The 27,798-nt window shown below is 47.9% G+C and overlaps 1 protein-coding gene across 2 annotated transcripts; it reads left to right on the top strand.

Annotated features, from left to right (window-relative positions):
• Positions 1–2,354: 2,354 nt before the first annotated feature.
• On the top strand, positions 2,355–27,082 carry ATL3 (atlastin GTPase 3). 2 transcript variants are annotated; one of them, XM_083716291.1, is made up of 13 exons: positions 2,355–2,529; positions 9,765–9,982; positions 10,810–10,953; positions 11,908–12,012; positions 13,093–13,143; positions 14,285–14,341; positions 16,159–16,251; positions 16,812–16,950; positions 18,897–19,024; positions 20,291–20,347; positions 21,572–21,643; positions 22,282–22,713; positions 23,952–27,082. In XM_083716291.1, exons 1-13 carry the CDS (start codon positions 2,406–2,408, stop codon positions 24,060–24,062), a joined length of 1,731 nt encoding a protein of 576 aa, XP_083572417.1. In that variant the 5' UTR covers positions 2,355–2,405; the 3' UTR covers positions 24,063–27,082. The 2 variants fall into 2 exon arrangements, with proteins under 2 accessions (XP_083572417.1, XP_083572416.1); XM_083716290.1 differs by lacking the exon at positions 2,355–2,529 and adding an exon at positions 7,238–7,854.
• The last annotated feature ends 716 nt before the right edge of the window (positions 27,083–27,798 follow it).

The raw sequence follows: 27,798 nt of genomic DNA on the forward strand, positions 1-27,798 counted from the left end.
GCTGCAGATCAGGAGAGGTACCACCAAGGACAAGAGGAGAAGTTAATGAACAGAGCAGCCAACAGAATACATTGCAGTATGTCTGTGGTGCCCATAAGAGCTCCAATTTGCAAATGTGCCCACAGCCCCCCAACTCCTGTCATAATAGTCATGTTCTACCTCGAACTGCCAACCTAGCAGTTCAAAAGCATGTCAGAGTGCAGGTAGATAAATAGGTACCGCTCTGGCGGGAAGGTAAACGGCGTTTCTGTGCACTGCTCTGGTTCGCCAGAAGCGGCTTAGCCGTGCTGGCCACATGACCCGGAAGCTGTACTTCAGCTCCCTCGGCCAATAAAGTGAGATGAGCGCCGCAACCCCCGAGTTGGCCACGACTGGACCTAATGGTCAGGGGCCCCTTTACCTCTACTCTAGGCCTCTGAAAACCAGTTGCCAGGAATCACAAGTGGAGAGTGTGCAGTTGCACTCAGGTCCTGTTTGCAGGCTTCCCAGAAGCATGTTATTGTACAGATGACAGTCCCTGATTTGAAAGGCTCAGGCATTGGCTCAAGGGGGGGGGGGGGAGTGCAGAGGCAGCAGCAGTGAGGTTGGGGGAGATCTGGGTTAGTGGCAGAGGCCTGCAGGTGTGTACTGCTGCCAAAACAGAGCTTCCCAGTCTGGTTTAAAGATACAGAACTATAAGAGGGGTGAGCAGAAACAGCCTTGAAAGTTAATAAACAACAGCTATGTTGTTTTATGTACTGTTTAGCTGATTTCAATGCTTACCACTTCTTTCCATTCATATACAGTCAAACCTTGGAACTCGAATGTAATCTGTTCTGAATGTAATTTGAGTTCCGAAATGTTCAAGTTCCGGCTTCTGATCAGCCGACAGCTAGGCTTTTGCACAGCGGAAGCTGCGTTGGATCGTCTTCCGGGGAATGTTCGAAAGCTGGAGCATTTACTTCTGGGTTTTTGACGTTCAGAAGCCGAAATGTTCGGCAACAGAGCGGTTCAAGAACAGAGGTTTGACTGTACTGTGATAATGACATGACAGACCTGTAACTCCTGTTTTATTATTGCTGTTATTTAATGTACCGTAATTTATCTATCTCCTGGACACCACACACACAGATTACCAGATCCTCCGACCGTTGCAATGTTTGTTAGCTTAACCTACCTCACAGGTTGTTGTGGGGATAAAATGGGCAGAGGGAAGAAGCATGTTTGTAACCTTAAGCTATTTGGAGGAAAGTGGAGATATACATGTTAATAATAATAATAATAATAATAAATAGTACATCACATGTGGAATATTTTGTACAGTTCTGGTCACCTCATCTCAAAAAGGATAGAGTGGACAAAGAAAGGTTGCAACATTTGAGACTTTTTAGTTTAGAGAAAAAGTGAGTAAGAGGTAACAAGATAGAAGTTTATTACATTATGCATAGAGTGGAGCATGAGAATCTGTTTTTTTGGGGGAGGGACAGAACCGAGCTATCTGTAAAGCGATTGGTAAGTTAATTAAGTTTTTTTATTTATTTACGTGATGGGGGGCATCTGCCCCCCTGCCTATGCCCATGGAGTGGAGTAAGTGGACAGGAATAAGTTTTTTCTCCCTCTCTCATAACAATAGAACTCTGAGAAATCCAATGAAGCTGACATTTGGAAGATTCAGAACAGATAAAAGAAATTCAAGCAATGCATAGTTAAATCTATGAAACTCACTTCCGCAGGAGGCATTGATGGCCATGAACCTAGATGGCTTCAAGAGCTTTAGACAAATTCAGGAGGATAAGGTTATCAATACCCACTAGCCTGGACGGCTATGTTCTGCCTCTACAAGTTGCTGGTGCAGTGCTCTTGTGCTGGAATCCTGCTTGCAGGCTTCCCACAGGTTGGCTACTATGAAAACAGGATGCTGTTCTAGATGGGCCATTGGCCTGATCCAGCAGCTTCTGCCTATGTCCTGATGATTTCTATTTACAAATCATTATTTATAAAGTAAATATTTGTGATTATTTATAAAGTTGCATATAAATTAGCATCTTTTTCTGCAAATCTGTGCAGAAGCGGCCTGCTTTTTTAAAAAAATGTTTTTAATTAAAGATTTAAGGGTACTGTATAAGGAGCCGCTGCGATCCTCAAAAACAGGATGCCTTCCCCAGCACGCGCTTCCAAAGCTCCTCCCTGGCGACTCTGAAAAAAGCCCGACCTCTTCCGTCTGCTTCTCCCAAGATCCTCCCTTGGGGAGAAAGCTTTGAGAGCCCGTCCTTTCTTGATTCTCCACCCCTTGGTTTCTCGGGAGTTGTAGTTCTCTTGGATTCCCCTTACCCAGTTCCGTGGGCGAGAGACGGCGGCTGCTCGGACTCCAATTCCCAGCATGCACCTTTCCCCAAGGCTCCTTGCCCTCCTCCTTTCCCCGCTTCATGCCTGGCGACCCCGCCTCTTGCCTGCTCCGAGATGGGGCGGGAAGAAGGGCGGGAAGGAGGCGGCTCCGTGTCATTCCTTCGGCGGCGGTAGCTGCGAACGGTGTCAAGCTGGCGGCGGGCGGTAAGGGCCCTCTTTTCTTAATCGGATTTGGAGCCACCAACTTTTCTTGGGGGGGTTAATATCCTCTATGGTGAGAGATAGGAATATATCCCCCTCCCCATGGAAAATAAGGCCTCTGTGGAGAAACTGTATGAACCCCCCCCCCAAAGATGGGGCGGGGGAGCCTGGGTCCCCTATAGGGATGAGGTCCCTCTGGAGCCGATTGCAAAGAGCCGCATATAGTAACCAGGGCCATTTGTGAGGGAAATGCATGGAGCCCCGCTCCCTTCCCAGGGAAAGTGGAAACTTACTTTCCTTCCCCCAACCTGATGCTCTCAAGATGTATCGGACTACAACTTCCATCCGTCCCAGCAAGTGTGATCAATACTCATGGATAATGGGAGTTGTAGTACTAGATGCAAACTCTGTGGTAGAGCCAGAATGCCTCTGGAGGCCGAGTTGGGGGACTGGGGCATGATAGCTTGCTTTGTAGAGCATCTCAGGGACTTGGGTTCGAGTCCCATGTCAGGCGATTCCTGCATTGCAGGGGGTTGGGCTAGATGGCGGTCCCTTCCAGCTCTACAATTCTGTGGTTCCTGTTGTTGTTGAACTCATGTCAGCCCCAGGCAGCATGGTCAACGGTCAAGGATGATGGGAGTCGTAGTACAACAAAATCTAGAGAGCCCCATTGCCCCATGGATTGAGGTTTATATGGGGAGAATGCAAACACCCCATTGGAAGGGGGTAGTTTGGGTTGCCCCTGTAGGGTTGGTATAACACGTATAGAAGTACCTTCATAAGAATGCAGCGTCTAGACACAATTCTTCCTCTCTTGCCCCTCTGTGCACAACCTGGAGGTAGTGAGCCTTGCACAATTCTTTATTTTGAACTTTTAACCACACGTGTTTCTGAAGTTAGGCACACCACTGTTTTCAGTCGGGCTCACTTCTAAGAAAAGTGTGGGCAGGATTTCTGCTGTGGAAGCTCAACCGAGATGGAGTATGGAAAGGGGGATCTTATTTTCAATGCTATTTCCTTGTCTTCCTTCATTAAATCACCCGTGTTTAGCATCCGCCTCAAACATGCATGCAATGCAGGGATGTAGCGCTTGGACAAGCCCCTCTTCCAGGTTTGACAGTATTTGGCAGGCAAATTCCCCGACCAGTATTTCAGCATATTTCTCAATTGTTCACAGCTCACGCTGCTGCCAGGTTGGGCGAGATCACCGATCTAGGTGGTGTGGCAATTTTACCTTTCACCAGACTCATGAAGAAGGTTGCTGCAATGGCACCTTCTTCACGCACAAAGCACGAGTCTTAAACTGCTTCAGATACTGGAAGGGTTGCATTGTCTTGCTTAAGCCTTTCCATTTATGCAGGCCCACATGGGGGGGGGGGTCTTCTCTGCCATGGACGGAAGTTTGGTTGGTGGGTAAGTGGGAGAGGGCTTTCCCCACAGCGATGCCCCGAAAGCTGGAACTGGACATTTGCTGAGCTCCTTCCCTGATGGCGTTTCAGCTCCAGTTTAAAACTTTTATTTCAGTGAGCCTCAGTGGAAGGGCTGCAGCTCAGTGGTAGAACACACACTTTCCATGCAGAACTCCTTAGGATCAGTCTCCAGTGGCATCTCTAGGTAGAGCTGGGAGAGACCCCTGCCTGAAACCCAGGAGAGCTGCTGCTGGTCTGTGCAGACAGTCCTGAGCTACATGGACCAATGGTCTGACTCGGCGTAAGATAGCTTTCAATGCACCTTTTAAAATATTTGGTTATGCTCACTCACAATGTTTATTATGCGGTTGTATTGGCTTTCTATATTTTTATGTGTTATAAGGGCATAAGAAGAGCCTGCTGGATCAGACCAGATGCCTGTGGGATGCTCACAAGCGGGACATGAGTGCAGCCACTCTCTGCCCACCTGCAGTTCCCAGCAACAGGCATTCAGAGGCATAGAACATAGCCTTTGTGGGTATTAGCCATCAATACTGCTGGGATAGCTCAGTTGGAAGAGCATGAGACTCTTAATCATGGGTTCAAGCCCCAAGTTGGGCAAAAAGATTCCTGCATTCAAAGGGGCTGGAGCAGATGACCCATGTGGTCCTCCTCCATGAATTTGACTAATCCCCCTTTAAAGCTCTCCAAGCTGGTGACCATCGCTACCTCCTGTTGTTTTAAGCATAAGACCAATTATGGATGTACACTGCTACCAGGATCAGAGGCACAATGCCATCGAATACTGGTTGCTAAGATTGGGGAGAGTTGCTTTCTCGCTTGTGGGTTTCTGAGAAGCATCTGCTTGCCACATAGGACTTTGTTTTGGTCCAGCCTGAATGCTTCTGAAGCTCTTTCACCAGTTCCAAGTTGCCTTGGGTGCTGTTACGCCACTGGAAGGCACAATATCATTTAACGATCAATGACAGTAATTGAATTAAGGCGTTTGCTGCCACGAGGCGTGGCTAGGTGGCGGTTCTGTGGGCTCTGATGATATCAAAAAGGGTTTGCACAACGACCTGGAATATGGGAAGCTGCCATATCCTGAGCCAGGCTATTTGTCCCTATAGCTCAGTATTGTCTGCACTAACTGGCAACAACTCCCCAGGGTTTCAGGTAGGGCGAGGACATTCCCACAGCTACCTGGGCTTGAACTTGGTACTTTCTGCATGCAAGGGAGATGCTGTACCACTGAGCTGTGGTCCTTCCATAGAGGAGGAGAGGTTTATTGAGGGCTACTGCCTGTGATGGCTAAATGGAACCTCCCTGTTTAGAGGCAGCATATCTGTAAATGCCAGTTGTGACTTGGGGAGCGGGGAGGCGAGTGAAATGGTTGTTGCCTTAATGCTTTTCTTATGAGCTGAGTTTGCAGAAACAGGGATTCTGCTTTACTGAGGTGCTGGGAGGCCACAGAAGATGTGATGGGTTGTGTAGAGATAGCACTTGCATAGGCCTCTGCTTCATGGAGCAGAGGAGATGGTGGAGAGGCTTCCCTTCCAGATAAGTGGCAACGTCTGCTAAATGCAAAACAGGCGAGATTTCAAGGGAGCGGTTGAGGTTTCTGACTCACTGCAGGCAGCGGCTAGCTGGCAGAACTCATGGTATGTGAGTGAATTGTATTCACCCCCCCCCCCCCCGCCACTGGGTGTGTTCAGTGTTGCCTTTTTCCTTTCACGGAAGTTTTACGTTTCAGAGGAGTGTGGAAAACCCTCTTCCGAACTTGCGGCTTGCCAGAAGTAGCTTAGGGCATCTCTGATGAAGGTATTTTAGCAGCAGCAGCAGCAATCTTTGCAGGAGACATTTTAACTGGATTCTTCCCCTTGTTCCCTAGCTCCCCTGAAAATTCTCAAGCGGACACAGCCAATATGTTTGGACCCATAACCTGAAATGTTGCAATGAATAAAGTCTAAGGGTGCGGATTTGAATTTGGGTCCCCCCCCCCAGTTCTTGTCTTAATTTTCTGGTAACTACTACACAATATTAGCTTTATCTCTGCTGTTCTTGAGCAACCTTTCTTACCTGCTAGCAGCTGCAACAGTGCCACAGCTGCTCTAGGCAGCAACAACAGCAGGCCACAGGGAAGGCCTAACAACAAATTCTGCATTATACTGCTTCTGATTATCCATGGTTGGCAGCTTAGATCTGGAAATAAGCTTAATTAGCGGGTGTGTGTGTGTAACAATAGTTGTATTATTGTTATTATTATTATTACATATATTCATCGATTTTTCAAAAGATGCCAAAAGTGTTTTACAAAAACAAACATTAAAACTAATATAAACATTATAACAAATTAACCTCAGAAGATGGAATCAGGATGGCTTTAACAGTTTGGAGAACTGGGCCAAAATTAACCAAATGAATTTCAAAAGGGACAAATGTAAAGCTCTGCATTTAGGCAGGGATAATCAGATGCACAAATATAGGATGGGGGACACCTGGCTTGCCAGCAATACATGTGAAAAGCATCTAGGGTAGACCACAAGTTTAGCATGAGTCAGCAGTGTGATGCAGCAGCAAAGTAAGCTAATGCAATTCTAGGCTGCATCAATAGAGGTATAGGATCCAGATCTAGGGAACTTACAGTACCGCTCCATGCTGCATGAGAAGAACGAGAGGTGATATGATACCGGAAAAGCTGCCACATGGAAGATGGAGCAAGCATGTTTTCTGCTGCTTTGGAGTGTAGGACCCAAACCAATAGATTCAAATTGCAAGAAAGGAGTTTCTAACTCAACATTATCAAGAACGTTCTGACAACAAGAGCTGTTTGACAGTGGAACCAAGTCTCTTGGAAGGTAGTGGACTCTCCTTCATTGGAGGTTTTTAAAGAGAGGTTGGATGATCCACCGGTCAGGGATTCTTGAGCTGTAATTCCTGCATAGCTGGGGGGGGGGGGGATAGAAGCCCCTTGGGGCCCCTTCCAGCGCTACAATTCCATGATTCTCTAAGCCAAAATACTGACTGGTGATGTCTTTTTTATTTGCTTTATGAATGCCATTTTATTTCCCTTAATGCTGTTTGCTGCCATAATATTTTTTCCTTAATGTTGGCTGGGTAGAAATATTTTTTATTTTTTATTTGCAAATAAATAAAAAATAAAAGTTCCCTTGTGTTTAATTTCCTCCTAGCCTGTGCTCTTGCAGTGCTAAGAGCAGGTGGCCTATTGAATTACTTGGGCAGGAAAACAGAGGTTTTAAAGGTGATGTTAATTTAATTGGCCTATTTTTCAACCAGGCAGATAAGAAGATCAGAGAGGAGGCTGGTGTGGTCCTAACTCGACAGCTTGCCAACTGCTGAGTTCAGGGGAGAAAGAAAAAGGGTTCTTTTCGCGTAGCAAAAGCGTTTCATTGTGGGGAACCTCAGGCTGAGTTGCCCATGTGGCCCTCCAGACCCCTCTTTCTGGCCCTCTCCTGAGGAGGGGGAAAGGAGGGTTAGAAAGGATAGAAACCTGAGTGAAATAATGGTTCCTCCTTGGAACTCGGCCTAGTGAGCCCTTTGGCTGCTGTTGCCGTGGAGACCGGATTGTTATGATCTCCTTGGGCCAGAGAGGATGGGTTTTGTCCTCTTCCTTTTAGCCTCCTGCTGCCCTCGTTGGTTTGAAAGCTCATGAAAGCCCAGAAGAAGAAGAAGCCAGGCTTGCAACAGAAGCCTCGGCCCTCGAGGAGCTGCCCAAGTTTGCTGGATGCCACCCCCAGGCGGCCCATAATATCTCGCAGGGTCTGCCCGCACAGGTGGGCTCCTCTGACCCGGCCTCGCGGGGCAGTGAGTGGTCCCGGCCGGCGAGAGCCATGGAGGTGTGAACCCTCGCCTCAGGAAGTGCCTCTCCTGGATCGGTTCGGTTCCGTGCACATGGATGGTGAGAAGTCAACGAGTGGGGCTCCTGTTTGCTGCGCTAATAATGCACAGGTCGATCTGTGGGGCATCTGGTGTGTATGTATGTGGGGTTTCTAGCGTGCCAGAATTTCAGTAGTCCTGGCAAGAGTATTCCATCTGTGCCACTTAATACCAAGGCAGAAACACAAACACATATACACATGGGTGTATCTCTCTCTGTATCTGTGCATATATTACATTTATTTTGACATTTAAATCCCACCTTTCCTGTGAGGAGCTCAAGGTGGCCTAGATGGTTCTCCCCCCCATTTTATATTCACAACAACTCTGTGAGGGCCTGCCTTCCTTCCTTCCTCTCTCTCTCTCTCTCTCTCTCTCTCTCTCTCTCTCTCTGTGGCCTAGATGGTTCTTCTCCCCATTTTATCTTCACAACAACTCTGTGAGGTTCTTTCTTTCTTTCTTTCTCTCTCTCTCTCTCTCTCTCTCTCTCCCCCCCCCCCGGCCCTTTCTCTGTGTGTGTGTGTTTGAATCTCAATCGATCCAGGAGTGAGAAACTTATGTTACTCCTGCCACTTGTTTGATGGACTACAGCTCCCAGCATCCCTGACCATTAGCCATGCTGGCTGGGGCTTATGGGAGTTGGAGTCTAGGGCTGGGCGATATCAGGTTTTCATGATGTATCACCAGCTAAACATCACGATAAAGTGATACATCACAATCTTGAAAAGGATAGAGCATCAGCGGGGCACCAGGGTGAAGCTACTACCACCATGCCCTCCACTGCCAGCACCCAGTGAAGGGAGAAAGGAGGCAGTCCGCCTGCTTGGCCAGAGAAGAAAGTTAAGATGCCAGCCGGCTGACAAGCCCCACTTGTAATATACCTTTGAGTCCAAACGCCGTTGTGATCTGGCCCTCAAACTGGTCCTGGACAGTGTATTGATACATTGCCCAGGCCAATTTGAGTCCACCAACATCTGGAGGGCCACAGGTTTTTCACCCCTGCCCTAGACTGATTGAGGCCATAGAATCATAGAATTGTAGAGCTGGAAGGGACCCAAGGGTCATCTAGTCCAACCCCCCGGAACGCAGAAATCTCAACTGAAGCACCCAGTACAGATGGCCATCCAACCTCAGCCAAATATGTTAGATCTGATCTTCAGCTTAACAAAACTGAAAAGAGTATGCTTGGTTAATTTTACTCCTGCGTGATTCTCATTATCTTTTCCCCCCGTGAAAAAAATTACTTGAGCTCAAATAACTAGATTATTGTGGTTGGGGGAATCAATGTGTACGTCATGTGGTTTAAATGCTATATCCAGTCAAAGCTTTCCTTGGAAGCTGTTATGGCTGAAATACCTGTTAATGTCCTGAGACATGACAATTCAAAATCATTCAAATCATTTTACCTTATTTACATGCAAAGGTAAAAATGCACTAGAAACTGCTGCTAATCTTAGCATATCCAAAGAGTTGTGTGTTTATACCAGGGGTAGGCAACCTAAAGCCTGTGGGCTAGATGCGGCCCAATCGCCTTCTCAATCCGGCCCGCAGACAGCCTGGGAATCAGTGTGTTTTTACATGAGTAGAATGTGTCTTATTTAAAATGCACCTCTGGGTTATTTGTGCGGCATAGGAATTCGTTCAGACCACATGGTCTGAGGGATGGTGGACTGAAAGAGGTTGCTGACCCCTGGTCTATACCATACCGTACAATTAAAGGACATGGAATCTTGGGAACTGTGGTTTGTTATGGTGTGCTGGGAATTGTAGTTCAATGAGGGATAAACTACAGTCCCTAGGATTCTTTGGGGGAAGCAGTGACTGTTGGAAGTACTATAAACGTGCTTTAAATGTATGGGGTGGACAGGCCTTGCTAGCCTGGTAGTTGCTGTTGTGTATTGACATCCAGCTCCCTTTCTCTCCTTTGTGCAGCTGGGGATGCCATGGGGGGAACGAAGCCTGGCCCAGTGCAGATTGTGCTGGTGCACAAAGACCAACACTCCTTTGAGCTGGACGAGAAGGCGCTGAGCCGTGTCCTCTTGGCTGATGCTATCCGGGACCTCGATGTGGTGGTGGTGTCCGTGGCCGGTGCCTTCCGCAAAGGCAAATCCTTCCTCTTGGACTTTCTGCTGCGTTATATGTACACACAGGTGAGCCATCCCCCTGTTCACTGGCTCATTGTCTGTTGCTATTGTTAAAGGTCCTTTATTAATTTACAAAGCCCAGAATGACCTAGGGCCAGTGTACTTCAGGGAACACCTGAATGAACCCTTACAGCCCATCTCAGTCCTCGAGATCATTTACAGGAGTGTTGTTGACTGTTCTCCAAATTGATGAGGGTCATTTAACAAGGAATCAAGCCTTTAGTGTCACCAGCTCAATCCTGTGGAATACTCTGCCAGTAGAGATTCAGCAGGTGCCTTCTGTGCCAACTTTTAAATGCCTGCTGGAAACTTACCTAATCCCTCTGGCTTATGCAGGCAATTAAGAATTTTGACTTTTGATATGATTTTTATTGTGTGGTTTTATGTACAATTGTTGAACACTGCCTTGATTTTTTAAAAAAACAAATAGTATATATTTTTTTAATAAATAAAAAAATAAGCATTATTTAAAACAATGCACCTGGAGCTTAGAGAATTTTCACAAGTAAAACGAAACCGACACAAGGGTCCTATTTGCAAAGAGCCTACATTCTGTTCATCTTCAGTCCCAAAACTTTTGGTGGAACCATGCAATCAGGTTTTGTTTGGGCTTTTTTGCATCATGATAGCAGACCACGTTTTGATTCTGATTTGTTTTATATAGAGATAGAATCAACCACGGTTCTGCAGATTTGTAATATGACTGGAAGCCTTTGTCAAAACTGAAAGCAGGAGCTATTATTCTCTTACAGGGGGCACATGGGAGCCTGATGGCTCATTCTTCTAATACTACACAGTTTTCTTATTTGTGCTGTTTCCCTGTTGCTCCACAGAAAGAAGGGGGCAGCACCAATTGGCTGGGTGACAAGGATGAACCCCTGACGGGCTTTTCCTGGCGAGGTGGATCTGACCCGGACACCACAGGCATCCAAATCTGGAGCGAAGTTTTCATTGTGGAGAAACCAAGTGGAAAGAAGGTACGGGGGCAGTTGAGAAGGAGTTGGAATTTGATTAAAACGGAAAGCGAAAACATTTCTTCACCCCTCCATGGCCACAGTAGGAAACCTCAGGACTGAGGGTCAAATGTGGTTCTCTGCTGTGTTCTGGTCTGTTGCCGGAACCCATGGTGAAAGAGGCACAGTTGGTTGAAGGTTTCTGCACCATGGACAGCTCCAAGTGAGCAACTTTCTCCAACAAAGGCCCTCCTGCAGACCGCCTCCTCCAAGCTCCACCCCCTTGGGAGAACGTCAGAACCTTAAAGGGCCAACCCTGTGGTCTGAAGATGGGTGCTCCTCCTTCATGCCATCTCCTCTCTCCTGGTGCGCTTCTGACACTGCAGGACTTCTGGTTTGCAGTGGGAAACGTCTGGCTTTCTTTCTGGCTCAGGAGAAGGTGTCTGCAAGGGTCCAGGCTCTTTCCTTATAGCAGTTTTAGAAATTAGCCAGACTGTTTTCACACAATAAATAATACCCCATCCTGTAGAATTCTATCAGTTTTATTTTAGCTCCACAATCAGAATTTCAGGAACAAAAATGCTTTCTCTGTGCAGCCTGAACAGTGCCTTAAAGGCCCTAATGGTCTGGGAAGTGTCTCTGGGAGCTCTTGCCCCATCACTTCAGACCCCATGCTCTCCCTAACTTCCACAGCCAGCTCTGAGCCCAGACCCAGCTCCCCATCTGGTACCCCTGCAGCCTCTGTGCCTATTTCATGACACCCTCCGGTCCTTGCTGTCAGGTCCTCTGGACTCTTCCCCAGGCCACATTGCTTCCCCAGCCACCCCCACCCTTAAAAAAATAATAATCCAGCAAGGACGGAGTATGTTCAGAGACCACAGAATGCCAGGGGGTGGGGAGAGTGGAAAACGGGGTGGGGTGGGGTGCAGGGAGCACTGGAGCATCTCTTAAGCCTGATGCTCTCACCTGTCCTTCCAGGTGGCGGTCATGCTGATGGACACCCAGGGAGCTTTTGACAGCCAGTCAACAGTCAAGGACTGCGCCACCATCTTTGCTCTCAGCACCATGACGAGTTCTGTTCAGGTGAGTGTCCCCTGTTTTTTGGTCGTCGTTTGAATAAGGTGTGGCAAGGGCTTTCGCCATGGGCGTGTGATGGGACTCCTCATCGATTGGAGGGGAAGGCAGCTACAATCAAGACAGAAAAGCCAAAGCTGGGTTGTTTCTGGGAAGGCAGTCTGTGTCGCTAGGCCTCTCCTGGCCTTGGAAGTGTGTGTGTGTGTGTGTGTGTGTGTAAGCGTGTGTGTGTAAGTAAATATATACAGTGGTACATCGAGTTACAAACACCTCAGGTTACAAACGCTTCAGGTTACAAACTCCGCTAACCTGGAAGAGTTTTTGCCCCAGGATGAGAACTGAAATCGTGTGCCAGCGGCGCAGTGGCAGCAAGAGGCCCCATTAGTGAAAGCACGCCTCTAGTTAAGAACAGTTTCAGCTTAAGAACGGACCTTTGGAACGAATTAAGTTTGTAACGAGAGGTACCACTGTATATTCACCCATCCAATTAGGAGTCTGAGCTTGGGAGTGTGTTGGGGACCTGAGAGGCTTATATTTAATTATGTGTATTTAAATCCCGTCCCAGAAAGTGAAAGCTGGCAAAACAGAACAAGATCTAAAAATTTGGTGGAATTTTGTCCTGTTGTTTCCCTATTCATCCCTGGGCCCTGAAGAAAGCCTGGTCCAAGGTTTCCCAAACTTGGGTCTTCAGCTGTTTTTAGACTACAACATCCATCATCCCTAGGTACCAGGACTAGCGGTCAGGGATGATAGGAGTTGTAGTTCAAAAATGGCTGGAGACCAAGTTTGGGAAGCCGTGGGGTGGTCTAAGTGAAAGCATCTAGGAATGTAGGGAGCTGCCTTATGCTGAGTGAGGCCATTGGCTGAGTGTTGCCTCCACTGACTGGGAAGCGGCTGTCCTGAGTTTCAGCCGGGGGTCTCTTCCAGCCGCACTTGGAGATGCCAGGGATTGAGGCTGGGACCTTTTGCCAGATTAAATCAGTTAAGACAATCTTTAATGAGCCATAAGAGTCTTTGCTGCAACAGGCTAAGGCGGCTGCCCTTCTGGATTTTTTTCACCATTGCAGCTGTCCCTTTCTCCCTTTTTAGATCTACAACTTGTCTCAGAACATCCAGGAAGATGATCTGCAGCAGCTACAGGTAGGTGATAAGAAAACCATTTCCCCTTGCAATGCTCATGGTGCTGTGCAAAACACAAAAGGGGATACAGTTGCTCTTGTGGTGGTGGTGGTTGCTATAATTCCTATTTATACTTACTGCTTGATGCCAGGATAGGCTTCTAAGTGGTTTCCAAGTAGAACAAGCTCTAGTTCTGCTTGCAGGTTACTGTGATGATAATCTGGTCAGCCACTGTGAGAACAGGATGCTGGTCTGATCCAGCAGAGCTCTTTCTGTGTTCTTTATACTTTCTGAGCTCAAGCTGTGAGAGACCTGGAGTCAAGGGCACACCTGTTGCAGCCATTCCCTTATCAGGGGTTCTCAAAGGGAGTGTGGCAGGAGAGAATGGCAAGCGTGGCAGGAAGGTTGAAGGACCATCAAAGAAACACTTAAAGATTTCAGTGTAGTGTAGTATGGTTTAGTCCCAGTATAGGATAGTCCTGTATCAAAATAAATTTTATTTATTTGCAGAATATGGATATGTCAGGGAACTGCCATCGGAGCCAGAGGGAGAGGGAGGGCTCCAGAGGGGTTCCGGAGAGCGTCCCGGGAGGGAGAGAAGCAGCCCATCTTCTGGAGAAGGAATTCAGTGTAGCACCAGTGGAGAAGGGGGGCAGATGGGGGAATCGGCAAGGTGGCTCCATGACTCCTCGCCGGAGACCAGCGGGGAGGGCACGGGTCCTCCGCTGCCCACACCCTCCCTGCACAGAAGGCTTCCATGCAGGGAGAGTAGGCGGCGACTAGGCGCCAAAGAGCTTCTTTGCTGGAAGAAGTTCAAGAAACGCCCACTGACGGATTCTGCCAGCGATTGAGACAGCCACTGGTGAGTGGCTGTTCGGACAGAAAGGGTTCACCCAGGTAACCCAGCCAGGTGTGGCGTCGATTTACGCGCGAGCAACCCCTAGAACCATTACAGGATATATTTTCAAAATGAGAGCAAGAGCGTTGAGTGATATTGGTGTTGTTTCCTTTTGTTTTCCAATGCAATTCTTATCAGTAGAAAATTTGGTGTGGTGCAAGCAATTTCTTTTTCTGAGAGCGTGGCCTGGGTAAAATTTTTTTTGAGAACCGCTGCTTTAGATCTTTAAACAAAATTCAGCATGTTTTTGATTTCCTTTTGTAGCTCTTTACAGAGTATGGACGCCTGGCCATGGATGAGAGCTTCCTCAAACCATTCCAGGTATGCATCTGAACAGATGGGGCTGGGCCAGGAGGTGGGAGACACATATACAGTCTTGGCCGGTGGGCCCTCACTTCCCGCAGTCCATGCACACCCCAGATTTGCACAGTCTGCAGATTTGTTACTCCACTGTACGGAAGCTTGATGCAGATTTCAAGGATGCAGATTTCAGTGGGGAGAAATAGGCAGAGGGGTGATTTTTTCAAATCCCTGCTCAATGACAAAGCTTATTGGGTGACCTTGGAGCACTCACAGTCCTTCAGCCTAACCTTCCTCACAGGATGTTCTGAGGATTTTTTTCCCCAGGGCGTGGGTTGGGGAAAGGACAATGCTCTGAGCTGCTTGCAAGGAACAGTGGAGTGCAATGAGAGGTGGATCGGTTTTGTAGAACTGAACTGAGCGGTGAAATTAGATTTTCTGTTTGTATATACAGTGGTACCTCAGGTTGCATACGCTTCAGGTTACATACGCTTCAGGTTACAGACTCTGCTAACCCAGAAATAGTACCTCGGGTTAAGAACTTTGCTTCAGGATGAGAACAGAAATCGTGCTCCAGCGGCGCAGCGGCAGCAGAAGGCCCCATTAGCTAAAGTGGTGCTTCAGGTTAATAACGGTTTCAGGTTAAGAACGGACCTCCGGAACGAATTAAGCACTTAACCCGAGGTACCACTGTATTTAGAGTTGAGTTATTCTCACTCGCCTGACATATTTCCGGTCCCCTCCAAACATCCTTTTTATGGTGCATTCACGATCGGTTGTGTTCATGATGGGGACAGTTAGATGCGGTCCTGCTTTCAATCCTTTGTGTTTGCAAAAAATTCTAGGTGGACATATTGCTTCATTTCCCATTGGTGCCTGTCCTATTACTTCCCTGTAACTTTTCATACCGCAAATGTCCCAGGGTGGGTGGTGGTTGTTTTTTTTTACCCACCTTCATTGCACTGCAAGGCACATAGACAGCCAAATCAGGATGAATGCTCCTTGTTGTTTAACTGCCAACTCCCTTAAACAAATCAGAAGGAATGCTCAATAAAGATAATGTCACATGACCTCTTCAGGCATCCTTTCTATGGCACATTCGTGATGGTTTTTTGTTTCCGATGGTGTCGGGGTGGTTAGGTGCAAAGAGTTCCGCCCTCCGGACAGCGGTAACACTGGGGAAGCCTCGCCGAACATCTATTAAAATGGAACAATGCGTGGATGGCCCAGTATAAAACCCATCATGAAACCACTATTACTGCATCAATGATATGTTGCAGAATACAGTGGTACCTTGGGTTAAAGACGCTTCAGGTTACAGACTCCGTTAACCCAGAAATAGTACCTCGGGTTAAGAACTTTGCTTCAGGAGGAGAACAGAAATCGTGCGGCGGCAGCGGGAGGCCCCATTAGCTAAAGTGGTACCTCAGGTTAAGAACAGTTTCAGGTTAAGAATGGACCTCTGGAATGAATTCAGTTCTTAACCTGAGGTACCACTGTACTGTACATCCTCCCCCAAAATAAACCCCCCGCCAGTCGGGGGGGGGGGGGCTTCCCATTTCATTCAGGGGAAGCAGAGCTCGCTCCCATGGAGGGAGGTCTGTTTCTCTCATGTCCTCTTCATGAGCTTCTCATTGGGGCATCTGGCTGTTCTTTGCATGAAGCAGGATGCTGGACTATAGATGGGCAGTGTCCCCACCCCTGGTTTACTGGGTTAAGTTCTCAAGGGGCTCTCCCAGCCACACCTGCCTCTCTGTCTGCTAGAACTGAGCCAAACCTTCTCAGAAGATCTGTTTTTGAGGGCCTTTCTCAGTCCTCCCACCTCTCGCCCCATGCAGACCCTGATGTTCCTGGTCCGTGACTGGAGCTTCCCATATGAGTACCACTACGGCCTGGAAGGTGGCATGCGTTTCTTGGACAAGCGTTTGCAGGTAAACAAACAAACCCAAAAGCAATTGAACCCCTTGGTGGAGACCTGGCGGAGAGGAGGTCGTCATGGCGTGGAATTACCGTATTTTTTGCTCTATAAGACTCACTTTTTCCCCTCCTAAAAAGTAAGGGTAAATGTGTGTGTGTCTTATGGAGCAAATGCAGGCTGCGCAGCTATCCCAGAAGCCAGAACAAGTGAGAGGGATTGCTGCTTTCACTGCACAGCGATCCCTCTTGCTGTTCTGGCTTCTGAGATTCAGAATATTTTTTTTTTTGTTTTGTTTTCCTCCTCCAAAAACAGTCTTGTGGTCTGGTGCGTCTTATAGAGCGAAAAATACGGTGTTAGGAAAAGTAACTACAGGACTAGAACCTTCGCTGGGCTTTTATTTTAAATGAGAGTTGACAAACTCAAGGATACTACCACGTTGCAGCATGCAAGCATCCTTCTCTTTAACTTTGTCCATTAACATTGTTCTTAACTTGTAATTTTTTGTGTGTGTATTCTCTCGGCGTTTAAAAAAAAGTAAAGTGTGAGATGACTTATGGTCCTTCCCACCACCAGGTGAAATCTCACCAGCACGAGGAGATCCAGCATGTCCGGAAACATATCCACTCCTGCTTCACCAATGTCAACTGTTTCCTCCTGCCCCATCCAGGCCTCAAAGTGGCCACCAGTCCGAATTTTGATGGGCGTCTGAAAGGTATGGGCCCCATGTTGTCCAATGGCAAACTCAGCAAGCCAGGATTAAAAACTCTGGTTTGTTCCCAGTTTGCAGGGCGTGGAAGCAGCAGGTGAATAGGCAAAACTGTGATCTGGTGGGCGGGCATTGTTGTGCCCGAGCCCGAGGGATCTGGAGGATCTGTTCACGTACCACCAAACCATGGTTTGGTGGGACTAGCCCTTATGTTGTCCCACAAACCAATGGCTAAGCTTCCTTAACCATGGTTTGGTGCGATGCAATGTTTCAGAGGTACCCAAGGGAGTATTTGTATGTGCTTTTGTGGAGGGGAATATTTTATATGTACAGTGGTATCTCAGGTTACATACGCTTCAGGTTACAGACTCCGCTAACCCAGAAATAGTACCTCGGGTTAAGAACTTTGCTTCAGGATGAGAACAGAAATCGTGCTCTGGTGATGCGGCAGCAGCAGGACGCCCCATTAGCTAAAGTGGTGCTTCAGGTTAAGAACAGTTTCAGGTTAAGTACGGACCTCTGGAACAAATTAAGTACTTAACCTGATGTATCACTGTATATGTTACTTTCCAACAAGGCTATTAAAATGCTGTGGCCTGTATGCCAATTGATGTGCTCTCTCAAATTTGCATAACTGATTTTGCACACTTCCTTACTTTGCAGAATTGTTTTGACTTCCACTAGTTTGCTTTGGGGCTCAGTTCAAGACACTTGCTTTGGCCTTTAAAAGCCCTAAAGCGTTTAGGACCGGAATATCTCCAGAATTGTTTTTGCCTATATAAATGTCTCAGAGGTCCTGCTTTCAAGGTTCAGGTCCTTCCACTTATCTGAGATAAGCCACAGGGGGTACCTGGGAGAAAAAGTCTCCTGGTCTGTATTTAGACAACCTCCTGAGAGAAATGTGCTTGATTTTGTTCAACTGGGTGTTTGGAAGATTCTCATTTGATTATTCTGCTTTCATTTTTAAATAGCTCATTTTTTCCTGCAATTAGTTGTCATTTTAGGTTTTATCATGTTGATCTTTTTGTGTCATGTACTTTTGTTTTGTTTTTGTTTTAAAAAACCCAGTATATTTATCTGAAATAATTGTGATTGGGAAGGTCAAGGAACTGTATTGCTTTCCAATTCAGCTGCTTCCCTGGCTTTGAACACAAATTTTCATTTTCATTCAAATATGCATTTGAACTGATGCATAAATAAACATATTGATTGTGGTACTGTGTGCTGTACTGTGTGCTCTATATGATTGTGTACTGTGTACTGTATATGTGTGCCACTGGACAAGTTACTGTAGTTATACGTAGTTCTGGTATAATAATAATAATAACAACAACAACAACAACAACAACAACAACAACAACAACAACAATAATTTATACCAATAATTTATACCCCGCCTATCTGGCTGGGCTTCCCCAGCCACTCTGGGCGGCTTCCAACTAAATATTAAAATACAGTGGTACCTCGGGTTACATACGCTTCAGGTTACATACGCTTCAGGTTACAGACTCCGCTAACCCAGAAATAGTACCTCGGGTTAAGAACTTTGCTTCAGGATGAGAACAGAAATCGTGCTCCGGCGGTGCGGCAGCAGCAGGAGGCCCCATTAGCTAAAGTGGTGCTTCAGGTTAAGAACAGTTTCAGATTAAGAACGGACCTCCGGAACGAATTAAGTACTTAACCCGAGGTACCACTGTACAGTAATATTTACATGAAAACCAATAGAAATTATTGGGAGGTCGAGAGAAAAAGAATAGCTTTGCCATCATGAGGAGTAGAATTGTCAATCTTCTTTTTTTAAAAAAAGAAAGTTGATGTGCTCAGCTGCCTTTTATGTACCTAGTGCTGTATTTGGTGTGTTTTTATGTGGAATCGCAGAATTCCGGCTATCCGCCAATGAGAGCAGTTTCCTTCAATTTTCTCCTACCCCCTGTCTATCTCTTTTCTCGCAGACATTGCAGATGAGTTTAAAGAACAGCTGCAGAAGCTCATTCCGTTTGTGCTGGATCCCAGCCAGCTCTTGGAGAAGGAGATCAACGGTTCCAAAGTGACCTGCCGGGGCTTGCTGGAGTACTTCAGGGTATGCTTCGTTGCTTTTTCTCCCCCCCCCCCCTTTAAGGCAGGGGGTGGGGATCTCTTGTGCCTTGGGATGTCGTGGGACCCCATCAGCTCCAGCCAACTCTGTGGTACGGCCGCATTTGGAATTCTGTATACGGTTCTGGTCGCCTCGCCTCAAAGAGGAGTTGGAAAAGGTTCAGAAAAGGGCAGCCAGAATGAAACACCTCCCTTATGAGGAAAGGTTCCTGTGTTTGGGACTTTTTAGTTTAGAGCAAAGGCAGGTGAGAGGTAACATGACCAAAGTTTGTAAAATGATGCACGGCACATTTAAACGCTAGAACTCCTGAGCATCCAGTGAAGCTGAATATTAATAGTAATTCAGGACAGGTAAATGAAAGGACTTCTTCACACAGTGCGTAGTTAAACTGTGGAACTCCCTGCCACAGGAGGCAGTGATGGCCACCAACTTGGACGACTTTAAAAGAGGATGAGACAAATTCATGAAGAGAAAGGGCTAGCGATGGCTACTAGCCACAATGGCTATGCTCTGCCTCCGCAGTTGGATGTGAGGACTGAGCGTGCTCCTGGGGCATAGAATGTTGACTGCCTGTTGATGGAAAGAAATAGAAAGCCAGAGGGGAAATGGAATGGAGTATCCTGGGAGAGGGCACGACTGGCTAGATCGCTGAGCAGGATCACTCCATAATGCAACATTTTGTTCTTGGTGTCGCTTGTTTCTGGCAGCTAGTACTTTTACCACCTAAGACTCTCTTGTTTTATTCTTAAATTACTGTATTGAATTGTTACTAGACATTCCAGTGGAAGAACAAAACAAGTTTGCCAGTCCCAGCTATAATAACTTTTCAGAGGTTGTATCGCAAATGTATCCGCTAAGTCTGATAGGTTTCTTTTTCTCAGTGCCTTTGGTCAGAAGACTGTCTACCTGTTCTTAACCATCCAAACAGAGGATCTGGCCATTTGAAGGAGGAGAGAAATATAGTCCCAGCCACAAAGCTACAAATCACTATTAACGGCTCCATTTGGAAATATCCTCTGTTTAAGTGACTCAGACAGATTAAACACCACTCCTTCTCTGTTTGATAGCGGTTTCACTGGCACTAGGTATTCCAACATCCTCCCGTGACTCCTTAGTAGCCTCTTGTAATTCCAGCTTCAAGATTCAGTCTATTCTTTTGGATCTCAGTTTGTTTGTTAACTAATTGGTGTTGGTATTCTTGTTACTGGCAAAGGACTGTAGCTGAACACTGTTGACCTTTCCTCCCTCCAGGCTTATATCAAGATCTACCAGGGGGAAGACCTGCCTCATCCCAAGTCCATGTTGCTGGTGAGCTTTGCCTGGGGTAGCAAGATACACTATGTTCCTATTTGGGGAGTTGCCATCACTTGGCAGAAGGTCCCACCCAGTGGCACCCCCGAGGTAGGGCTGGGAGAGAGAGTGACTGAAACCCTGGAGAGCTCCCAGTCAGTGTAGACACTGCTGGGCTAGGTGGACCATTGCATCTGTGGGAAGAAGGGCACACTGCTTTCTTCTTAAGAGGAAGGCCGTGGCTCCCTGGGAGAGCACATGCTCAGCATGCAGAAGGTCCCAGGTTCGATTCCCAGCGTCTCCGGGTAGAGCTGGGAATAACACCTCCTCTTTGAAACCCTGGAGAGCCACTGCTAGGCATTAGCAATCTAAATGGATCCAGTGAGTCTCACTCAGCAGAAGGCAGTTTTCCGTGTTATTTCAGGGCTAGATAGATCCAGAGAAGCAAGCTGGGTAGAAGGCAGCTACACAAAACATGCCAAGGGGAGAAACTTGCTCAAAGTTTTTGCGTGGAGCTCAGCTGCTCTCCACTGCCTCCCTCTGCGCCGCATGCCCCCTGTGGTCTTAAGCGCACTCTGTTTGTGATGGGTGCTAGATTGACTGTCCCACAGCACTTGCTGACACCAGTGTTTGAAATTTGTCAGACGCGTTTTGCACCCGGCTATCAGTCACTTGTGACCAAATTAAAGATGTCCAGGCACTAGGAGGCGCATGTCTGGGGATCCTTGGATCTTGCTTGTTGTCACACACTGACAACACATCCTGTAGAATTCTCCCCATGGTATTTTTTTCTGCACCACCAGAACGAATTTCAGGAACCCAAAAGTTGTATTGAAAAATACGACTTTAAAACTGTTTGGCCCTCAAATGGTAACTAAACATTCTGTTTTGGCAACTGCAACTTGGTTTAAGGAGCCATTCGACATCCAGCTTATATATCTGAGTTTCTAACACTGGCTGACGCTGGTCCCAGGGCACTTGGTCAAGTGGGTAGTTTGCAATCTGGGACGTAGAACTCACCTGCAAACAACTCAGTTTTTCTTCACCCTTCCTTTTTTTCTTTTAAGCAATGGAGTTTCTGGTCCTTATGATTGCAAAGGCATGTTTGCTGAGCATGTACCCCAGTTTGCGGGGAGGGCATAAGATTGCAGACGTGGGAAATATGCCTTGTTGGGGTGGAGGGGGGCCCAGACGGTGGAACTGATTACATCCCTGTGCTCATTTTATGATCTTTGCTCTCAGGCTACTGCCGAAGCCAACAACCTGGCTGCTGTTGCTTCGGCCAAGGACATGTATTACACCAATATGGAGAAGGTGAGAACGGAGTTGGGGTTGGGGCAATAAAATGGCAAGAAATTCACATTTTAAAGTGATGACACAGAACAGTTAGAGAAGCTCCTCTTTAAACACTTCTCTGAACTGAAACAGTTGAGACCACAGGCCCAAAGAACAGAAATACAACCAAGACAGCCCATCAAGGTATAAGGTAGTGGCATTCACATCTGATATTTCCTCCCCAAGGTAGGGCACAATGACACTGTCTCTACAAATGGAACTCCCTTATCTCACCAGTTCCAAGCTATAGTCTGACCTCTGATGGGGCAGCTTCCTAGGACTGAGTTAAAAAGGATGCTTATAGCCAGTGGAGGTTGGTCTATTAGGGTGAATAGGGCACTGCCCCATCTATTTTAGTCCACCCTCAGCCAATGCCAGGATGTGGCAGTTCTTGTTAAGTTTTCTCCTTCTTAGTTCAGCGATTCCCTTGCAGAATTCAGCAGCAAATAGGATGGCGAGATGCTAGAGTAAGTTGGTGCTGGCCACCGTTGGCTCTGGCGCCACCTACTGTCAGGCTCCTTGCCTTCCACCCAGTGTGAGCACTAGCCAGCATTGTTCTTAGCCTGCTTTGGAAGGTTGGCAGTGTTAACACCTGTATCCCATGTCCTGCCCCCCAGCTGTGTGGCGGCGACAAGCCATACGTCGCGCCAGATCTCCTGGAGGAGAAGCACCGTGTGCAGAGTGCCATGGCCTTGAAGCACTTCCAGACCATCAAAAAGATGGGGGGCAAGGAGTTCAGCCAGCGCTATGAGGAGGAGCTGGTGAGGGAGATGAACAGCATCTATGAGGACCTCTGCAAGCACAACCAGAGCAAGAACATCTTCAACACGTTTCGGACGCCTGCCGCCATCTTCAGCCTCATCATCTCCCTCTACATGGGCTCCAACTTCTCAAACTACATCGGCCTCGGCTTTGTTGCCCAGCTCTGCACCTTTCTTGTAGGGATCCTCCTCCTCTGCCTCCTGGCCTGGGGCTACATCCGCTATTCAGGCCAGTACCGCGAGCTGGGCGTCATCATCGACACTACGGCCGAGTTCCTGCTGGAAAGGGTGAGTGGCGGCCTACAAAGCACCAGGTGGATTAACTGTGGAAGCCCTAGGAAATAGCCCCACATGGACCTGCGCTTCCATATGTAGTATTCTGTATTGCATGGCATGCAGGGACCAACAGAAACACCCACCGTAATGAAATGGTGCGATGGCAGAGGCAATATGTCTCTGGATCAGAGGCGTAGCCTGGGGAGGGCTGGGGGGTCGTGGTCCCGGGCGCAGATTTTGGAAAGGGTGTGAGGGGGTGCAACCAGGCACCCCCCAAGACAGGCTCCCTCATTCACTGAGGCCGGGCCTTTGGGGCTGGGGCAGCGGCACCTCCTCCTTTCGGCTGGTAAAGGGAGGCCCTTGCGTGGCCCAACCCTAGGCTGGCTGAGGGCGAGGAAGGGGGAAGGGTGCTGCCACTGCTACCTACCGAGGCAAGAGGCTCTGGCAGCTGCCTCCTCCTTTGCGAACAAGATGCCACAGCCCTCAGGTCTCTCCTCCTCACAAGGTGGCTTCAAGTCTCTTTCTCCCTCCCCTCGCTTTGCCTCACTCATAGCAGGCTCAGACCGCTGCAGCTCAGTCGCCGATGAGGGCTTGGGCTTGTGCGGCCATCTTTCGCTTTCTGGGTGCCAACAACCCACATTACGCCACTGTTCTGGATCCCAGTTGCTGGAAAACATAGGCAGGGAGAGGAATGTTAGATCTGTCTCCTGCTTGTGAACTTTCCAGAGGTATCTGGATGGCCACTGTGCGAACAGGATGGTGGACTGGATAGGGCAGTGGCCTGATGCAGCAGGACTGTTCTTATGTTACTAACAGAATAATATTATTTATATGCCGCCCATCGGACTGGGTTGCCGCAGCCACTCTGGGCAGCTCTCAACAAAATATTAAAAACACAATAAAGCATCAAATATTAAAAACTTCCCCATATGGGGCTGCCTTCAGGTGTCTTCTAAAAGTTGAATAGTTCATTTCTTTGCCGTCTGATGGGAGGTGGGGAAGAGGAGACCTGTTCAAAAGTGGGATCTTGCTGTCAATTCTGTTTTTTGCAGCACCTGGCCTCAAATAAATATGAAAAGAAAAAAAATGGGGGAGGGAGGAGCAGGAATCTCAGTTCCTCAGAAGGCATTTGTGTGACTGAATGCCACCTGTTACGTCTTTTGACGATTCAATGTTTTGAATGTTGTTCCTGCATTGAAGGGGGTTGGACCCCGTGATCGTATGACCTAACCATTCTTCCCTCTCCCCAGGCCACCAACCGTACAAACAGTTCCACTCAGGTTGCGGAAACAAGCAGCTCATCGTCGTCCTCCAGGCCTCCGTCGTCTAGGCCGAGACCCGAGGATAAGAAAAGCAAGTGAGGTCTTAGGAAAGAGAAAGCTACAAACTCGTGGCCAAAGCGACCGTCTCGCTGTAGCCTGCAAACCCGGGAATCGCTTGCAGGGCTTCTAGAGAGCAACTCAGCCTCTGGTTCCGGATATTATTTGCTCCCTTCACATTTAATATTTCTTTCTTTTTTTAAAAAAGGAACTGCTTCCCTTGCTCCCCTCCCTTTTAATTTTTGTGCACTTTAAAAGAAAAATCAGCTTTAACGTTCTGTACCAGTTCGTGCCTTGCCTGGGAGCTTGGGGGGGACACCCCCCCAAACGTCAGGTGCTGATCTTGTTCCTTCCACTACCCCCTTCTTATCTCTTTCTGCATATTCTTCTTGGGGATGGGAGGCAGCGGTTATCTCCCTCCCCAGAAGAACCAGCTGCACCACTACCGGCAGCGAAACCTCCAGTGCTTCAGCTCATTGCAGCCATCTTGCTGGCAGGGCTTCTCCTTTGGGCATCCTTTGCCCCAAAGTGGAAGATGCGGATTTTGTGGCCTGTGCCAGGGCCAATCCGAAGCAACTTGTGCCTTTGTGACGCTGAACAAGCACCATTGTGCCTGTGGCAGCGAAGGGACCCCTCACTTAGTCCTGCTGTTGCCTTAGAAAACAGTATCCGTAGGCTTTTTTCAGGGAAGAACTGATTTATTTAGCATCCTGCAGGCGCTGAGACTGTGGTCTCTGTCCTTTTGCCCCCAGTTCCGATCCTGCTTTCGCTCTCGCGCAGCTGTGATGCATTGTGAGGGCTGGGGGACCGAGTGTGTCCCTATGCCAGGTTCCAGGCAGGCGTCTCTGTGGGAACAAATCAGCTGTGTGCACAGCCGAATACCCGTGGCAATGCTGAATCCTCTGTTCAGAGGGTTGCACCCAATGCTAGTCCTACGCAGGATAGACCCGCAAGACATGACTAACATTTATTTCAGTAGGTCTACTCTTGAGTGGGAGTAGTAGGCTGCAACTCTCTGTGTACCGTAGAAGCTGGGGATAGCCACCAATGGTGCCTGCCAGATGTTGATGGACTACAACTCCCATAATCCCTGTCCATTTTTCTTGCTGCCTTGGGCTGATGCTGGTTGTACTTCTGTCATATCTGTACCCTGTTGGCTGCACTTGCTCTCGGCAGCGATCTGGGAATGTGCCTAGATCAGCAACCTGTGACCCATCAAGCCAAACAGCCATGTATGACAGCCTCTTATGGGGTCGGGGGGCAGGTTGCCTGTTTGGCACTTCGGAAAAAAAAGTGTGTGTGTGTCAAGATGCAATCTCCAGTCTGTGGGCTGGGTCAGGCTTGGTTGGACACAGATTGTGCAAGTCTGCTCTGGATATTGACCTGTGAGTCAGGTGAAATTTATTCCAAGAAGGCTGGGAGTAGGCCTAGGAGATCCATCGCCTGGACTAGGGAAAGGAGGATTGGCCAAGTGGGCTCGCAGTCTTAAAGTCTTATTTGAGGGTGGGTGGGGGGAAGAGGAAGCAGACTCCCATTCTGCACAGGGCTCCAAACAAAGCCCTTAACCCCACTAGCTTTCTCTCCCCGCAAACAACGCCTGCCCCACCGTGTGGCGGTTAGGAAGTTCCAAGTCTGCTAGTCTGCTTGGATGCCAGAAATGTCAGGTCAGAGGGTCTGGTTCTTGTTTCGGTTCCAATGTCTCTCCTTATTCCTGTGCCACACCAAAAAAAATTAATTTTTCTGCTCAAGGCTCCTAGTTACTCCCGCCTCTTCTCACATTCCTGGTTTCCTTCTTTCCTCACAAGTTTTAATAGCTTTATAAGGCCAGGGGTGGGGGCTCCCTTCTCAGCCTTGCCTTTTGCTGCTTTGCTGTCCCCTTTCCCCTTTGCAGCTGGAATAATATCCTGATCAAAAAGCACAAGACACTGACAGCTTCTAGGCCCACTGCATTGCGGAGGGGGAAACTGGCACCACACGGCTTAATATTCATTTCAGCTCTTCTTGTTGGGGTGGCCTCCCTTGTGTGGTCCCACTGACCTTTCCATTCCATGGCTTGTTTGTGTGAGGGAACTTTGGCGCTCCCATCATCCCTGGCTCTTGACCGTGCTTGCAGGGGCTGATGGGAGATTTAGTTCAGCAACAAGGGTTCCCCCACACCTGTGGGACAGCCTTTCACGGTGCCCCTTTCCCAACGGCACATGTTTCGGGTTAACGGTTTACAGCGTGCGTATGTGCGCACACACGGGGCGGGAGCTGAAACATTTTTCCAAGGCTGTGGTGGCAGTGACGTCATCTGGGCGACTTTAGCTGGAGCTCCAGGTGGCTGTAACATTCCACTTGTTCTATTGCTCGCTGACGGGTAACTTAACTCTTTTTCACTTGCGTATAGGGGCACATTTGCACGATAACCTGGTTGCGGGGAAGGGATGCATGGCCTCATTGCTTGTAACCTTTTGAAGAAATGGGGTGTGGGCAACCTGTTTGCACCTGTGTTTTTTTGAAGGGTTACGCCAGGTGCAACTCCTGTTGTCCGCTTTCTGCAACCAGGCAATGAGTAGTGTCAGCGTGCATTTAAATCTCCCTCCTCGCACACTCTTTCCCCCTCTGTCTTGGATGTATCGTATAGCAAGGGGATGCCCCTCTCTGTGTTGCCGCGTACCAGTTGAAATTGGCTTGCAGCTCCGATTGGTTAGGAAAGGAAGAAGCTCTTTTTGGCTCCCTTTGGAACACACAGGTTCTACACAGAAGGGAGGGGGGGGGTAAGTTCAAATCGGGGACCTGCTACTCCTCCGGCCCCAAGAAATCATTCTGTTGATAACTGCCCATGTTATGTGCTCATACAGACTGGTTGCGTGATCATTCCTTTCTCTTGTTGAGAGCACTTCCTTGCCTCCTCGTCTTAAGAACTCCCTCTGTGAGCTTGTTAGTCATTGTATTAGAACTTTCAGCCAGGGACCAACGCTGTGGGGGAGGGAATGTAGATGCCAAATCATATTTATAAAGCGCAAAAAAGAATTGCATTCCACTTTGCAACTGCAAAAATAAAGACCAAGATACTGAAACTGTGTTGTTTTGATGTGTGTTTGTTCCTCCCTCCCCATGTGTACGCGCGCGCACACACACACACACACACACACACACACACACACACACAAATGTGAGTTGAATGGATGATGTGCACAACAACCGGCCATTATGCACATTCACCAGGCCTCATGGACAGTATACATAATCTGTCCGTGGGGAGGGAATTCTGCATAATCTCCATCAAACCTTGGAGAATGTGCACATCTTGAGTGCATTTTGAACATTCTCTGGGCAATATGCACATTCTCTGGTCAGTCTGCATAGTCACCCAGGAAACATGCCCATGATTTCTATCTCCAGTAGCATGCAATCTACCTACAATATACCCTCCCACTGATCATCCATGGTTCAAACCAGATTCCCACTTGCTAAACTACAGCAACTCTGCAACATCAAGAATTCCCAAATCTGGGTTTGCTCTTTTTTTCTACACCCAGTTTGCAGTGTGTGTCCTTCCAGAGGCCCTCTTTATATATACGTATAAATACACTGGCAGCTGCGTTGTGTCAGGTGAGGCCATTTGCCCAGCCTCCCCAAGATTGTCTGACTTTGACTTCAGCAGAGAATGGCCTCTTCTATCACTTGTGGTCTCATCCTCTTAGGAACTGAACCTGGGACCTTCTGCATGCAAATCAGGTACTCTGCACTGGGCTCCAGGAGTAACACATCATTTTGCATTTTAATTCCTGTT

Source organism: Podarcis gaigeae, assembly GCF_964106915.1.
Source record: "Podarcis gaigeae genome assembly, chromosome: 16".
In the NCBI taxonomy this organism is placed as follows: Eukaryota; Metazoa; Chordata; class Lepidosauria; order Squamata; family Lacertidae; genus Podarcis; species Podarcis gaigeae.